Below are 18,772 nucleotides of genomic sequence, written 5' to 3' on the forward strand. Positions count from 1 at the left end.
TTTTTTTTTGTTTTGTACAGGTACATAGCATGTAAAAAAATAATATTAATAAATTATTAATGTTACAAAAATTATTATTACAATACACATTTTAAGGTTTGTACAAACATTACAAAGGAATACAGGCGGTTTTTAATATTATTATTGTGAATATTATATAATATATAAAATAATAATAACTTGTACGCAGGCAATGTTAATGTTATTCCAATGAAAAACAACATTTGAAAAAAAAAATTATTTGAGTTGTTATTTATTCAATTATTCATAATAGATATCACCTTCTTTTAGCTGTACAAAAAAAAAAATGGAATAGAGTGTTGAATTGTGATAAAAGTGAAGAATGTGTATTGGTATTACATTGATGTTTATTTATTACTTTTAGATTTTAAGAGGTAAATATGGAATGCATTGGTTGAGCAACATTGTTTTTAGATTAATTAATCAATCATCTTAATCTGTAAAAACTGGAATTGTTGTCAAAAAGTTTGAATTTAACCATTCAATATAGGCTAGGGTTGCTGTTTGTCCTGTATTTCCCAGGATGTTACTAGTTTACCAGAAAATAAATATATATAAATAAAGATGGGTACATAATATTACCTGTTTTTATGAGAAACATTTAATTTTGGTGTCCTGAATTTATTAAAATTTAATCTGAAATAAAATAAAATTTATTAAATAATTATGACGGAAAAAATTACTTATATATAATGTGTCATTAAAAAATAACTAATAAAGAATAATAACCTAATTAAAGGTAATTTTTCCGGGCTTTATTTTTAAATCATTGTGTAGTGCTTTGTTGGGTACCTTGGATGTTTCAGGGTGTACAGTAGTGACAAACGAAGTGCTATTGATTGGAATACCTGAATGGTACAGATTTGGCACAACCCCCAATAATATAAAATTTTAAACTCAAAAGAATATTAAAATATATCTGTATATAGACGGATATTTGGATAGATTGGAATATTGGATGCATTAAAGAATGTAGTTTATACGATTTATTTTAAGTAAATAAATATAGTACTAATTATACTATAAACATAGAAATTTTATTTTGCCCCATCTCGTTCCCGTTTTTCTCTTGGAAACCACCAGAAAAGAAGTTCCGAGAAGCCTACGTCTGATTATAGGCTATTGGTAAATATTGTCCATGATAAACAAAGTACCTACTGGCTACTGTGATTGTATGTCACTCGCGTCTCAAAACGATAAGACCTTAAAATTGGCTAACTTGTAAGTTATAACTAAGGTTAGGATATTTATGCACTGAAAAATGTATGAATATGTATGCACTTATGCACCAAAAATCATCTAAATATGCATGAAAAATTTGAAAAATATACATTAAAAAATAAAGAAATTTTTGGACAAAAAATGCAATAAACATTTATAGAAAAATTGAAAATTTTTGTCTTTGATATTAATTGTTGTTTATCATTTTTTTCTTTTTGTTTACTTAATCGAATATTATGTTTAGCGGTGTTCATATGCTGTTCAACAGCAAACCAACGATCACTACCGACCTTAACTTCGCATAATTTGCAATAAAGGATTGAACCATCGGTAGTTAAAACGTGCAGCTCCTCTCCAAATTCTTTTGCAAAACCTCTTAGTCGGTTAGAACAAGAGATTTTAACTTTAGGCATAACTGAGTGATTTAATAAATCAAATACGTTCATGACAAAATACGAAACGTGCAATATACGGTAATCTACATCGGTCGTAGACAAAACGGAAACTAACTATAAATTATTGAACGTTCTGTTAAAATATCTGATAAAATTGTAATGGCTCGCAGTTTTAAGATAAATTTTGACTGTGACAATTGACGAGGCTTATCGAAAATTCTATTCAAGTAGGTACCTACCTTTACTCCGTATAGGTAATAACCATATTGAATTCTCAACAATAAATAAGTGATAATATATGAAATTCAGATAATCAAACTTATATAAGATTCAGTAAAATATATAAAACTACGGTGTTTTTCGGCATTTTGCATCGAAAACCGTCAAATATGCGCTTAAAAACAGAAAAAAAACACAAATTATGCATTTTTTTAAAAAAAAAAAATGGTAAAATATGCAATTATATGCAAAATAAAATTTTGATATTTTGAATATAGATATCATGAAACATATTTCTGTATAAGAATGAATGCTATTGGACAACCTAAAAAAAATATGCAAAATCATAAACATCCTAACCCTAGTTACAAGTTATAACGATTGAATAGTGAACATGTCTTATGTTTAAACGAATGGGTATTTTTAATAAATGAAATAGGATTAATCATTCATTAATTTTATAAGTATAATTATCACAAGAATACAATTTGACCAAACAGCCACAAAATAGATTACACTTCATCTATTCTTTGGAACAACCGTCGCGATAATAAAAATATTGTTATTTATTTTTTTAATGTGCATCCGTGCAGGTACGAGGTCCTAACCCTATTTATAAAACCAGTTGACATAACTTACAATTTAATATATTTTGTAAGAAATGTTTGTCTATAACAACAATATAGAATTTAAATATTTTGAATATAATATTCCTCTATTCGACTTTCAATAAATTATATAATTTTCTGTATTGTTCATTCTGATAATTTTATTTTGGTTATTAATGAATATTAATAACCATATACAACGCAGCAATGGATTCCTTTACTACGTCTATTACTTAGGCAGAAGAAAACATAGTATCTATCTGCAAGTGATATTATGGTGCTTAAACAACTACAAGAAAAAGACATTTTTACGAGAACCTCCATTTATCCGCTGTTTTTGATAACCTATACAGTCATTTGGTCCAATATCTATCAGATTATCGAGATTCTACTGTATTATTGTTATTATAATATTATTGTGGTAAATGGTAAAAACACTAAAAACTAGGTTGGTACTTTTATATATTTTATTAGCTGACCCTGTGTGCACTTCGTTACCCTTTAAAAAAATGTTGTTTGCTTAAATCCTTTTGGATGATGTAACTCGGGTAACCTAACCTGCGATAATATACAATATTTTGACTTATTTTGTGCTGTAGGTAATCTTCAATTTCTTATTTTTTTTGAGGTTTTTATTCTATAAGTATCAAAAAAAAATTTTTATTGCGTAAAAAAACTTGAAAATTTAATAGAAGGCTCATAATATAATATTTCAAAGACAGATGAAAAATATTTAAAATCCATAGTCACTATTTTTTTTTATATAAGCATTTAAAGTTTAAATATTAACAAAATACGTAAAATTTATGAAAATGTGTAAATTATTTTGAGTTAGAAATTCATAAAAAATCTATTTAAATCTAAGATTTGAAAATGTAATACAAGATTCCTTAGAAGTTTCTCTACCTTTATCAAAAAAAATAAATGTCTACAAACAACATTGGATATTCACTCGATTTCTCATGTAGCGATTTTCTTATTTAGTTGAAATTCAAATTTAACGCCATCCAATGCAGTTACCCACTTGTAACTTACTGTACAGAAGAGCGACACCCAGTTGCCCACCTTTTTTATAATTATATATTCTCAATAATTTTTTATTATGTCTTCTTGATTGTTAAAGATATTATTAAAAAGGACTTATTGAAAACTCTTTTGGTAATTTTATGTTTAACCTAACTCTTAACCGTATAGAACAATATCACGGTTTAATAGTACCATATACTTGATTTTGTGTGAGGATTTATTTAAATTACCTTTGCCTCATATCAAGCTGGGAAAAAATCGGGAGAGGTGTTTGGAGTCTGGACCTTCTTATAGCCAAGGTATTGCCTCCTCTGCCAAGAAGACCTGCGCACGCTTAAAAGTGGGTTCCCACGGAGCGAGCCACGAGTCAAATTCGCTGGCTTGGTACACTACACGCGCCGTGGGAACGCTCTTGCTCGTCTAGGCGCGGTATAGCTCGGCCAGGCTCGCGTCTATCCGAAAATTGTCGTTCCGATGTGTCCGCGCCAAAGTAAACGAGCCGCGCATTTATAGACGGCGTTCCCACAGTCGCGCGGTTCGGCGAACCTACTGTAGTGCATTATTATTTTATGTTGTATACTTGTATGCATTTTGATATTCTCTTTATATACATTTTTAAAATTTTTTAAACTACAAAAATTAAATACATTTAACGATTATTTTGCCGCTCTTTGGTTCAATGTATACAATTTTAATGATATTTATAGAAAAAAAACTAAAACAGCTCAAAACAAGTCAAGATATTTTGAAAAATGTATAAAGTATAGGAATTGATAAAATAAACATGATATAAATCTCAAGTGTCTAACGTCAAACGCTCACAAAAATGTAATTTGACTTTCTTATTATAGACATTTTTTTTTTTTTTTGATAAAGGTAGTCGGTAGATAACCTTATAAAAAAATCTTCTATTTCATTTTAAAATCTTTGATTTAAAAAGAAATATTAGGAATTTCTATTTCAAAATAATTTGCACATTATCGTGATTTTTACGCTTATTGTCAAAATGCGAATTTTAAATGTTTATAAAAATAATTGTGACTACGGATTTTTAATATTTTTTAATTGTCATTGTAACAATAATATATTAGAGCCTTGTATTACATTTTCAAGATTTTTTAACAAACAAATTAAACTATTAAAATGTATAGAAAAAAAAACTAAAAAATTGAAATTTGAAATTGTCCGTAAACTGTTCAAAACAAGTCAAAATTTTTATTTTGCATAAAAATTCCCGTTTTTTCTTAATTTTTGTGGTTTTTTCCGGCACTTTTGAAAACTATTGGGAATTTTGACCTCCTGAATTCACCAACTAGATTCACTTTCCCATTGAACAAGATACTGTTGAAGAAAATCAAAGTAGTTTTACTGTCCCAAACAGACAACAGTAGACACAGAAAAAAAAGTATAATAATAATAAAAAACACACACACTATACACACATCATTGTAAAATCGATACATTCATCGCTCCACTCAGAATCTAAAATGTTATGAATTTCTAATATAAAATAATAATCAACGCAGAGCTGAACCTATTTGAGTTAAAGACTTGAAATTCGAGGATAGATTTTTATAATAATTTCATCGGGCACTAAGAAAGGATTTTTCATTTTAAAGAGGTGCTCAAACAGGGATCTTGAGGTTCAGGATGGAAATTGGAAATTTTATTTTTATTTATTTTTTAAATAGTTGCCATTGGTTACAGTCTACAATAGAAATAAGTATTTATTTATTATTGGTTTCCATTGGTTATTTGGGCAGATCTGCAGGTACAAGCTAGCACCAAATCAAATTATTGAACATTGCAGCAAGTTACACCCAAAAACAGTTGAACAATCATAATTTTTTTAAGTTGCAATTTTTTACGGACAACGGAGTCCACGGGTTCAGCTTGGTATGAATGTTTGTGTGTAGATTAAACCTCTGGGAAGAAGACAGACTAATTTAGGAATGGTTAAATTTGGTTTATTCTCATCTTTACTTTAATTTTCACTAATAACAACTTATGATGTGCCTTGTAAATTGTAATATATTTTTAAGTTTTTTTACAGTAATTTTTTAAAAAAAAACTATAAAAACTATACATTTTATTATGCCTATAAGTAGTTAAAAAAAAAGCCAAAATATTATGTAGGTACATAAAATGGTCATATCGTTCGGTGAAAATGTATTAACGGTATTTTTTTAGTGTTACACCAAAACCCAAAATCGATTTTCTCAAAAGCTGGTTTTGCGTAAAAATCTCTGTTTTTCCTTAATTTTTTTTTGTTGTTTCCCGACGCTTTTGAAAAATTCTTTTTTATCGTCTAGTACAGTGGTCTTCAACCTTTTTGGACTCGCGACCCACTTTTTTAGGCCCACATTTTTCGCGACCCACGTAAGCTTTGTAGAAAAACAAAGCTAAAATTGCTTAATGCCTATATTGTATACTAATACCTATTATAACTGAATAAACTGAATATACTCTGATTTGATATCCATTATATTATAGATTATATAAACTGCATTTTTATTTATTTCATCTATTAAACTTATTTTTTATTTTAAAAATAAGACGTATCGCGACCCAATTTTAAAGCTTACGCGACCCAAAAATGGGTCGCGACCCACCGGTTGAAGACCACTAGACTCTAGTATGTACCAACTAGATTCACTTTCCCCCCAGAAAAGACCTAAGTCGAAATTTGAAGCATTCTTTCGATTACTTATCGTGTGACATAAATAAAAAAAAAATTAAAACAAAACACTCATCATACATCAATCGCTATGCTCAGAATTTAAAATTACACTAATATAAATATTTATACAGTACGTATGTACTTATAATTTATATTTAAATATATAAAACTATATATGTTTGAATAAAAAAAAAATTAAAATTATATAATATTTTACGTTAGTTTTGCCTGTGATGTAAATATTCATAAAAAGTTTAGGTTCAAAAAGAAAGTTGAAAATTATAAAAATGTTATAATTTCTCGTATTAATTTCTTATAAAATAAATCTCTTTATATTATATAGTTATAAATTTATAATATATTTAACCTATATAATTATATTTATAACTGTGTACCTACCTACTTGTATTACCATTTACCGATTTGAATATTATTTTAAAATGATGTAGGTATACCTACTATTAAACATAATATAAAAAATCCATAATTCAAATAAATTTATCTTGATAATAAATCGCATTTTAATCTTTTATTAAAAAAATTGTAATGTTACTTGAGTATAAACAATGAGCGATGAGTGTATAATATATAAATGTTTTCCTACATTTATTTATTTTTCCGTTTTTTGATACTTATTGTTTGAGTTATTCCCACAAACTGTTTTTTATGAGTGGTTATTACTTATTATTATTACAAATTAAATGTTATCTAGTTTTAACACAAGAATTATTAAGAATTAAGAACTATATTTTATAATTGATAAATATGTTTTATTTAATATTTAGATTGTAAGCATAGGTACCTTTAAGTATATTTTAATTTTATTTAATAGTCACAGTTGTTTAATTCCTAATTAAATAATTAATATTCAACTCACATACCAATCCTACGACCCCAAAAATTAATTATATTACGAAAAATACATTGAACATTTTTCAGAAAATTGCAATAAAAAAAATATATGTTCAAGCTTACATCTCTAGTTTTATCTATAGGTAGGATAGGGAATTTAATTTATTGCATGCTCCCAGTATAGGTATAATAGGTGGGAAGCTTTAGGGTATTTAGAGCGGTCCCCCTCCAAAAAAAAAATGTCAATAGTTCTTGTTTAAAGTACTCAAACATTTTTACATTTTTTTTTAAAGCTTGGACAATATTATTAAAGTAGGACTGCTAAAGTCCTAGAAAGCTAACCCCTTTCTCACCAAATGTATTATATGTAACATTTGACATATCAAAAAATTGTATACAATATTACAATCCTTAATATAGCAATAGTATTGAGTATTAAAATATATAATGGTATATACAGAATAGTGTAAATTGGTATATACAGATTAGTGTAAATTAAATCATGCCACATCGATAAAATCAAATATCTAAGTAACTTAATCGTCATATTTATAAAGTGATTTTGAAAAGATTTAATATAGATACTTCGGTGATGGGAAAGAACGAGTTCATAAGAACGCGTTCAAATTGTGTGAACCTGATATGAATTATGAACGAATTCGGTTTTCAAGAAATGAACTTGAACGTTTTGGTTTCGTTCATTGACAATTTAATTTTCATAGAACAGGCGATGGGATAACGTTTTGAAATTTTTTGTAGCCGATCAGGTTCCTTCTCAAGAATCAAAAGATATAATTTGTTTTTAATTTTGTTTATTTTTAGTTTGGATATTTACTTTTTGCCCTAAAATAACAACGCCGCGCCGTTGACCGCCGATAAGAATAGTTGGTATACCATTTATGGTATATTATTATATAAATTTGTTGTAACTTGACATAATACAATAAAGTGTTATAAATAACATTCTCAAGACTAACATGTTCATACAAATTATTGTATGCTGTATACAGCGTGTTCCACAGAATACAGGGTGGTTGGAAAAATATAAAACTATCTGTATTACGCAATCGAAATTAATTTTAATTATGATTTTGTTTTCGTTTATTACTCAACATTATTTTAACCACTACTCTATAATTATTATTTTCAATTACTAATAAAAATCGCCGGTTTCGACGCATAGTCGCGGGCAGTCCCACGTTTTTCCATGTATTATTTTTTTTATTTCTATCTTAAGTATTTTTTTATTTTATTTTATTTAGTAACTTTTAAAATTTTAGATCATTTTAAAAACTATGAATTTAAACTATGAACTAGAATTTGAACTAGTTCATATTTAATGTCTTAAACTTGAACTAATTCATTTTTAGAAAGAACTTTCCCATCACAGATACTTGTATATTTTAAAAAGTCAAGGTTTCAGAAATATAGTAAAAATATATTGCACTAGGTACGTTATGTTATTTGGTATTAACAAGACAGATAGGTAACCTAACTATTAATTAATCATAGAAATAATAAACTTGGTACCTATAGGATCATAGTCAAATACAATTTTAATGTTTAGAAAACCATGTAAACATTCAAATTAATGATTATGTATATTCTTATAACAGAGTGTGACAGTATATATGAAATAAAAAAGAAATTAAATACGTGCATTTATGTTCAATTATTACCTGATAATCGTTAGCGATCAAATGTGTACCGGTTATTAGGTATTTTTTCATTGATTAAAAAACCCAAAATTTATTGATCTATTAAAAATTTGACCTAGGTATACAAATAGTATGTATTATAATGATTAAAAAATATAAAATGTATTAAAAAAGGATAATGAAAAAATTCAACAAATCAAAATATACTATCGGTAGCTGATGCAATTTATAATTAAGAAAAATAAATCAATAATGGTATGCTAATATTGTAAAATAGATATATCCTTTTTTTTGAACTTTTATTGCTCAAAAAACTGTTCAATCGGACCAGAAGTTTTAAGTTTTAAATGTTAAATAGCCATAATACATAACAGGTATTATATAATATATAGGGGTCATCAATTTATATTTTTGAAGGTCCACATTAGGAATCTGGAAATTTTTGGCATCCACCAAAATTTCAGAAGTCAGTAAAACCCAATGAACAAAAATGATAAATTACAAGACTAAAACCTCCATTTAGATTTTTTTTCAATTATTGTCATTAAATAATTTTTTTTTGCTGAATCAAAAAACTTGAAAATTTACCCATAGATCATAAGTCATTTCATATTTCATATTAAGTTCAAAAGTAACGAACATAAAAAAATTATAGACACAAATTCTTTTATAAGCATTTTAAATTCAAATGTTGACAAAATCTATTATAATCGCGAACATTATCGAATTATTTTGTATTTAAAAATATATATAATGTTCAATTTTTATAGCTAAGAACTAAAAGTTCAAAAGAAGGTTAACAATTATAAGTTATACACTTATACCTATTTAACTATTGCAAATAATAGGTAAAAACTGAGCAACAAAAAACAGCCGTAAAACGGAAATATTAATTACACGACACCAGTTTTGAATTAAATTTATTTTGATGTTTATTTTGTAATAAAAAATGATTAAATAACCCTAATGAGTTAAAATTTTAATCAAATACTTAAAGTGCCCACATTTTACATAATATACCTGATATTATAATGTCTGAAATATTTTACATTTTGTAGAGTCTGCTGGTAGGTAGTAGGTACCTAATATGCAGACTGTCTGCATAGTACCTACCTACTACTAACCTAACTAATAACTTATTATTATAGCAAAATTATATTAAAAATACAACATCTAGAACGTTACCAAATAGGTATGTGATTTGTATTTTTTAGATTTACCGAATTCGTTACCAAATGTATTCATTTATTTTTTCCATTATTAAGTTGTGTTTTGTTACTTTTGTATGTATTATGAATTTTTTTTCATTATGTTTGTGTTTTATAAAAAAAAAATGTTTATATTACTTTAACACTATTATTATTGGCATATTATAAAATCGGACTCGACAAGCAGAATAATATGAGCTGTTCTAATATTTACTGTACGATAACCATAGGTGATCTTAGGATTTGAATTCTGAAAGGAATTTAGTCTCGTATACATTTTAAACATAATATAACGAGCCCATGGCCGATGGGCCTTTCGCTGATAAATTATTTGACTAAAAGCTGTTTTTGAATAAATCTGGCTTATCAAATCTATCCTAAGTGCACCTATAATTTATTGTATAACCAGTTGTAATTAATGCAATCTAAACTACGACCTGCAGCCACATCTTAATTGGTTGACGGAATATCACTTCAAGCGTGAAACTTAGCAGTTAGCACGGTAAGTACTGTGTTGGCAGCTATTTTAAGTCGAAGAAAAATAATTCAATTAATTGAAAACATTATACTTTGCTTTGCTTTAATTTAAACACTATACATAAATACCAAACTTAAAATAAGTTAAATGCTCATTGGAAACAATTTACTGTCGAAATATCACAATATAATAAACTAATTTTATTCGATTAAACAGTGTATAGGCACAATCGTCGTCAACAATATACAATACTAGCCAACACAGTATAATATCAATGTTATATTTATTATAACAAATGTACAATTATGCACTCACTATATTGTTGTATTCTGTGATGTTATGTAAGTACTTACTTAAATCAGGAATCCAGATCTATACCAGAATACCACTTATAATCCCAACGAGAGCAGTGCTAACTGCCAAGGGGGTGGAAAATAAGGCAAGTGCAGGCCTTGATTTAAGCATGTGCATTTATTAATGATGTAAAAAATAATTTTCAAAACTATGAAAAGGGATCAATAAATTTAAATGTATTGCCTGATTATAAATCAAAAAGAAAAAAACAACATACTAGAAGTAAGTGTTTAGAATAGCCTCCCGGCTAAAATGCCCTTTATGCTCCGGCGATCATAATATTATGTTATCCTCCCATAAATTATGTGCAACTAGTAAAAATGGATCGAATAAAAAAAAAAGGCCAAACAATGCAGATCCTCAAAGTCAAGAGCCTCGGACTCGTCGTCCCGTCATCAAACCCAGGGGTGGATATGCAAAAAAAATTATCGGGAAAATATTTAATGTGGCGGCAGTCATCAATTATTCTACAAAATAGTATATTAGGTCAGGGATTCCAAACCCTTAAGTAGGTACGTACTGTTTGTTTTTTTTCTGATGAAACCTAAAAACAGTAAAAATCCTCCTACATACCTACTATTTAGGTCATAGATGAACATTATAAAATAATTCAAATTTAACGCACAACAATAACATAGTCCGGGCAACGAGAACTGGCCGGTGACCGTCGCGATTCTAGCGGCCATTTCCGGGCGGGCGGGTTAGGCGGGTACGACACTACGACAAGCGGGATGGCAGATTGGCAGGCGGGTCACGGGGGTCACCGGCCAGTTTTCGTTGCCCGGACTATAGGATTTTGAGTCCGATAGTATATCTATAATTAATTCGCGGATAAAAAGTTCTCTTATCATGCGTGATAATACCACAGAAAATATGATTTGTTAATGTATATTATCAATTTTGGTGTAATCTTAGATTTTGTTTAGCTGATTGTTCTATGATGATAGTTAAAAAGTTTTAAATTTTATTTTTGTTGTACCATACATGACAAAATAGATCTATTTTGTCATGGTACCATAATAAGACGGTACTCGGTATAGTAGGTACCATGTATTGTACTAAAAATTCTTTTGCATATAGGTAATGAGATTTAGTTCAATTGTAAATCTAATAAATTTGACATTTGATTATGTCTTAGGTTATTTTTTGTAGTATTGATATACAATCTGTGGTAAGTGTAAGCATTGGATATTGTAAGGTATGTCAAATAGTATAGTTATGGTGTTGTCGGAGAGCGGTCTAAAAAGAAACAATGGTCGAATTGTTAACGATACATTCTACTGCCCAATCTTGGGTTGTAAGTACAACTTACATTTTGGTCAATCTATGAAATCTTTTAAAACTCAAAAACTTCTCAAACAAGTAAGTATTAGATCGTATAATTTTAATTTTGTATACATTTAAATGTTAATATTTTTTTTAAATATTATAGCACTGTATCAAAGTGCATTCCGACAAAAAATACAAATGTGATAATTGTGAAAAAGGGTTTCCTTTAGAATCAACATTAAAGTCACATCGTATAAAATGCGGAGTAATATATTCTTGTTATTGTGGCATTCAATACAAATCTCCAGAAGCGTTCCTCACTCATACAAAACGAAAACAGCATAACATTGGATTAGGATACTCAACTATTATGAAGTTTGATTTATTTTATAAAACGTTTGTATGGTTTTTTTTTATTCCTATTTTTTATATAGATTTTTGAAGACAAGAAAATTGTTACCAAACACAGAAGACTTACAAGAATTAGAATCTAGCAAAAGATCTACCCAGACACAAACTGTTGCTGATGTACAAACCTTATCAGATTCATCAACTCAGACTACATTTGAAAATAAGGATTGCATGTTAAGATACAATGATCCAAAACTCTCTTCTGCTACTTCTAGTCCTATAAGACGGTTATGTGCACAGACCCAAACCGATCCTATGGGTGACTTTATTAAAATTGAATCAGATCCAATGTTTTTAGATTCAGAAACACAAACCAATTTTGACTTTTTAGACATCTATACTCAAACTGCCGAGTCTGAATGTCTATTTGGTGATTTAGAATTTACCAATATTCAAACACAGACTTATTGTAGCTCTTTATTTAATGATGATTCCGTTGACATGAAAAATGAAATTTCTTTAAACACAAATATGATATAATTTAATCAAAATCAAAAAATCCAAATGGTATTTAAATTTAAACTAGTAATAATATGTAATGTCCAATTTCTCCTATGGCAGTATCACAAATTATTGCTTAATATTAATGCAATGATTAGTTATTTTAATTTTAATAATATTCAAATGGGTTTTTAAATACTTTTAATTTCTAGCACCACCAATCGCCATGTTAATCGTTTGCTGTATAAATAAGTGCATAAGTATGTGCAGACATTGTTCATAAGTTGCTAGTATAGCTCATTTTTATACCTACCTTCCTACCCTGTAAATTACTCATATGTTATATTAGATGTATTATTTTTTTAATTATTATTTTAAATTTTTGAGGCTTTAGTAGTGCAAGTAAACACTGTCACCAACTATATTGCCACATGAAATATCATTATTAAGCTACTTTTATAAATGTGAATAACTATTAATAATCCTTTATTGACATATTGAATATCATTTTGTATAAAATTGTTTTTTTTTTATATTTTTTAAAATGGCTTATTAATATAATATTATTATAAATAATTAATCATATAAATAAATCTATTTAATTATTATTTGTTAAATATGTGTTGAAAAAGTAAATACTTATTAGCAGGACTTGAAAGTTCTAGTAAACGCATATTTTTTTTTAAGGCTTAGAAAATCTAAAGGAAGAAACAAATTTGTTTCACATTTCCCTGATTTCGTAAACATTTTATTTTCTAATTTTAACGTTTATAGTGCAATTTTGCTTATTTTGAAGTTAAAGTGCTAATTTTGTCTATTTTTAGGTATATTCAAGAGTATTAGTAAAATAATTTTAAAAAGTATTTCAAAGCGCTGAGGGATGTGCAGAATCAGCTCTCTCACTCAACAGTGTATAACTTATAAATATAGCATGATTCAAGTTTTTGATATTTGATTTAAAATGTGTATAATGTTGTAAGTGTTAAAAAAAACCAGGGTTGTAGCGTACATGTAAGCACTAGTATTGGAAAAGTATTATAATGAAGGTGCCAACTAAAATATAAATTTAATTTTCAAATTTTACAGAATTGTGGAAAATTTGAAAAACTGGCAACATTAACGGGCTCATTAACCTAAATATTTTGATAATATCAGTGTATAATAATATACTTACATAAAAGTTACAAGACCCCACGAAAAATAGTTTTGAATTAACTATAACAAAATAACTAAAATTGTTGAAAAAATCCAATTTCGTCAACATTTTAATTTTAAATGCCAATATTGGCAGGTATCTGTATCTCGTATCAATAGTCAATACAATTATAATTGAATTACTTACAGTCCCCACGGAACACTCCACAGAGCATTTAAATATAATTTAACTTTTGTTTCGTAAATTTAAATTAATATTTTATTTTTGAAATAATATGAATCATGAGAGGTTGATGTATGGAATTTAATGAGATTGTGATTCGTGACAGCGGAAAATTAACTAAATAAAATGGTAAACTAAAAAAAATGTCCCCAAAGAAATCAAATAGGATAAAAAAATCTCCTACTGACATAAAATTAATTTCATGTATGAAAGATTTTGACCAATACTTTAATGTTTAGCTATAGCCTGTTTAGGTAAGACTGGGCATTTACAAGTTAAAATTACGTTAAAAGGTTAAGTTAATTAACTCGTTACTTTTTTTTTGTATTTGACTTTTAACTTAATAAGTTACTTTTTTTTCAAGAATATTTTATTTTATCTCAAAAATATCTAAATTTAGTTAATTTTCGTATGAAAAATAATGCAAATTTTTGAATGTGTTTTTACTTTGATGTATCATTTTAAATTTCCCCAGTAATTTTCTTGAACGTAACGAAAAACTATCTAATAAACCATATTATGTGTCTGGAATTTTTATTTTTGCTAATTAGCAAATTTTAACTTTACACTAAGTTAAGTTACTTTTTTTTTCAAAGTTAACTTTTAACTTAACAAAAAAAAATACGAGTAACTTTTAACTCAACTTAATTATTTTTAAATAACTTAAAAAAAGAGTTAACTTGCCCAGCCTTGCGTTTAGATTTATAATATACATATTAAGCATAATAAGAGTTATTCATCATCCTATTGTATACTTATGGGCTACGAACTATACCACCTAGGTACTTATCCATTCATATTTTGTTCTGCTTTAATAATTCTTTATGAATAGATTTGAATTAATAATTATTAGCTTAGGCGTAGATAGAATTTTAACTTGGAAGGGTATTTGTTTTATATTTCATATATTAGAAATTCATAAAAATTATAATAAATAACTATATCTTAAATTAGGTTATAATAGTATAAATGATACATAAAAATGTACAAAATACATAACACTACCTATAGCTTATATTCTAATAAAAAATAAAACCAATATATAATTTGTAAAAATTGACCAAGTATAATAAACTCTAGTCAATGGGCACCCAAGGCTGGTGTAAACTCGTAGTTCACATACAGTAATCAGTTTTGTATTTAGTCTTTATTAGGTGGCTATAGCAGAACAAATTTTAAATTTCCATCATAAATTTATAACTGTATAAACTATTAAGAAAAATCTACCAATTTTACAAATGGTGACGGGCCCCCGCAGGCCAAATTACACCGGCCACTGGTAGCACATGTAAAATCGACATTGGGGTTGAACTTGTTAAATTTTTAGATAATAGCATGAATGGAGACATTCTACTACTATAAGTTTTACCATATTGTTATTTATTATAACAAATAAAATGCATACTTTAAACTAAGGTATCTTTTCAAGATAAATTATATCTTATTATTATATACGAGTACACATCAACATTTTTTTTAACACTTACAAAATTGAATAAGTTTAAAAAATAATTCGATAAGTATTTTGAGTTTTTGTGAATAAAGAATATCCAAAATATTGCGGTGAATTTAAAACAGAAGTTTTCATTCGATATATTATATTTTAGGATCATATTCAAGTAAAATGTACTCATTTTTTTATTCATATTTAAAAAAAAACAAAGGATATGTATGAGGTAAATGTGTAAATTCTAATTCACATTGATCTAAATTAAATTACATTTTTTACACTGATAAAAATTGAAACAGGTGTGTATTGTTTATAATAATATATTATATACATCAATACAAAATCGATTAGTTAGTATTATATACACTGGTAGCAAGTAGATTATTAAAGAGATGAATATATATTAATTGATGCATCATCAGATACTGATACCATTTTATCTCCAGTTGAGTTATATTTCACACACCATACTTTGTCTTTATGTTCTTTTAATGTATTTAAGCAACTACGGTTTGTTACATCCCAGACTTTAACCGTATTATCAGCACTTCCCGAAACAAAGCTTTTACAGTCTGGTGAAAAGTCCACACTCAATACCCATGAACCATGACCAGATACAGTTCCCAATACTTCAGCATGATGAACTGCATAGATTTTCATCTGACCATCATCTGCTCCAGTTAATAAGTATTTTGAATCTGATGAAAAGCACAATGATCGAATTGGCATAGCATGTCCTTCAAGAGTGTGAGTAAGTTTGCCGGACAAAACATCGAAGACATTGATGATACCATCTAGAGCACCACAAGCTATGTATTTACCATCTGGACTATAAGCTATGCTCAATGTAAATTTTCCTATTAAATAAAAAAAAAAAAAATATTAATTTTACATTTATAATTTTGAGTTCATTAAAATACCTCTAGTGTCAAATGTTTGTTCTTGTTTTCCTGTTTCAACGCCAAACAAATTAATTTTACCAGAATGACTACCAGAAATAATGTAGTTGTCATCTGGTGAAAATGCAATAGTCCATAATTCAACAGGTCCAATTGAGAATGTTTTTATTTTCTCTCCTGTCGTAGTGTTCCATAACATTAACGTGGAATCCAATGCACTGGATGCAATTATAGATGCATCTGAATTCAGTGCAACAGATATCACACCTAGTGTGTGTTCACTAAGAGTTTTGTCAAGATTGAGATTGGTCGCCTTATCATAATTCCATATTTTCACAGTTTCATCAATGGAGCCAGTAACTATACAATCAGATGAAAGTTCTTGTACTTCTTCGTCAGACTCATCACCTTTGTCAAAATCGTCTCGATCTATAGTTTTTGTAGTTCGCAATTCACCCCAATCGCATGCCCAAATACTATCGTCATGAGCATTGCTGTGTTTATAAGCTAACGTATGCATTTTCCGGTACTAAAATTACCCACTTGACATGCAATTTACAAACGAACTATACAATAATCACACGTATAACATTAAGAAACAATTAAAACTGCATAAAATACAAATAAACACTAGACTATAAACTTGTATTAGTTGTAAGTAATTGAAAACCGGCAACTCAAATGTAGGGTTTTTATTTTAATGTAAATTGTGATAATGCGATTTGTAATTCGTAAACATTGCAATTATTTGTAAACAGTCTGTGTTATTCGAATGAAATGTTTTATCAACATAACCTAGAACTGATGAACAATGTCGCCAACTGTATTTTACGTTATTATTGTAAAGAACATAAATTGTAAGACGGCGTATTAGCTATGCAATTTAGCTACATGCAAGAACTCATTTTTATTTTTGCAATAAATACTAATAATATAAGTAGATACTGCAATTAAAATCCAATATTATTACAATAATTTTATTAAAACGATAAATGTACGTTTCAGTTAGTTGTATTAGAATTAGAAGAGTGGACAATATTCAAAATGCGTGTTTTACACGACGTTATATTTATCTATACGGCTATGTAGTAACAAAATACAATGAATCGATTAATAGCGGGTTCGTGAAAGAAATTATGTCCATCGAAATATTAACAATATATTGTTTTTACCGAGAGAATGTGATTACTTGGCGCACACGACTGGAGCCGCGGAGCAGGGAATGGGTGGTTGTGTCGGGGTGCGTCTCGTTTTGGTTTGTGCGCAACCACATTTTCTCGGCGAACAGAGTATAGTTTCTATTCATGAAGACTCAATGCGTACCTCTTTATGTACACATAAAGAGAATCAATATTTGGGCATTTGGCCATAGCTTACACTACTATACATATTATGATTTATAATCAGTATAACTTAAACTGTATTTCTATTACCTTTATAACATAAATATTTAAATTACTAATTAGCAATCACATATAAACACAAAAAAAAAATAATATTCAAACTCAAGCATAAAAACTAACAAAAAACGTGCTTTAATATTCAATAAATTAAAACTTTAAAAAAAGGAGCAAAACGATATATTTGCACCCAAATTACCCCTATGGCCACATACATAAAGCTTTGCATAGGTAGGTTGCATAAGTTTGTATAGGTACACATTATATAAAATGTAAATAACAATAAAATTAAATTGAAAACTATAATGATAGGAATCATACAAAATTATTAAGATTTACTATAATGAGTGAATTAAGATTAAGCTGATTAAGGATGTATGGGTTACAATATATACATAGTTTAACATCATTCAAGATTCATTTTATCCGAGGAAAAAGAAAACTAAGTAATAATAATACTATACGATAGTGACCACTTGCCAATACGTTTCTCCTATAAAAAAACAACTTCGTAGTATAGTTTAATTTGAAGATAAGGCAATAATAACGTCCAGCAAAATAAAAATTATCTTTTAGATCGCTTGATTGATTTGTGGATTACGTAGGTTGACTTCGAGACTTATTATAAGCTCTTTCTGCTCAGTTAATAATGGTTTATTGATTAAAAAAACGTTTATTTTTATAGTAAAAAATAAGTTAGAATTCTTATTAGTGCCGTACCAGGTGATCCATTTTACATTTAGCATAAAAGAGACTCATTTATTCACAACATTTAGATTTGTTCAAAAAAAAATGTTTTTATTA

The 18,772-nt window shown here is 27.7% G+C and overlaps 2 protein-coding genes across 3 annotated transcripts; one reads left to right on the plus strand and one right to left on the minus strand.

Annotated features, from left to right (window-relative positions):
* The first annotated feature begins 11,564 nt into the window (after positions 1-11,564).
* Positions 11,565-13,389, plus strand: LOC100161403. Of its 2 annotated transcripts, XM_008188419.2 has the most exons (4): positions 11,565-11,800; positions 11,859-12,082; positions 12,153-12,364; positions 12,424-13,389. In XM_008188419.2, exons 2-4 carry the CDS (start codon positions 11,921-11,923, stop codon positions 12,878-12,880), a joined length of 831 nt encoding a protein of 276 aa, XP_008186641.1. In that variant the 5' UTR covers positions 11,565-11,800; positions 11,859-11,920; the 3' UTR covers positions 12,881-13,389. The 2 variants fall into 2 exon arrangements, with proteins under 2 accessions (XP_008186641.1, XP_001945743.2); XM_001945708.5 differs by having other exon boundaries at positions 11,604-12,082.
* Positions 13,390-15,889: 2,500 nt separating this feature from the next.
* LOC100164117 (WD repeat domain 61-like) lies at positions 15,890-17,277 on the minus strand. The gene is made up of 2 exons (NM_001162136.2): positions 16,590-17,277; positions 15,890-16,526 (listed from the first exon to the last, which is right to left on the minus strand). The coding sequence occupies exons 1-2, from the start codon at positions 17,086-17,088 to the stop codon at positions 16,054-16,056; spliced, it is 972 nt and encodes a 323-aa protein (NP_001155608.1). The 5' UTR covers positions 17,089-17,277; the 3' UTR covers positions 15,890-16,053.
* Positions 17,278-18,772: the final 1,495 nt, after the last annotated feature.

Source organism: Acyrthosiphon pisum, chromosome A3, assembly GCF_005508785.2.
Source record: "Acyrthosiphon pisum isolate AL4f chromosome A3, pea_aphid_22Mar2018_4r6ur, whole genome shotgun sequence".
Classification (NCBI taxonomy): Eukaryota; Metazoa; Arthropoda; class Insecta; order Hemiptera; family Aphididae; genus Acyrthosiphon; species Acyrthosiphon pisum.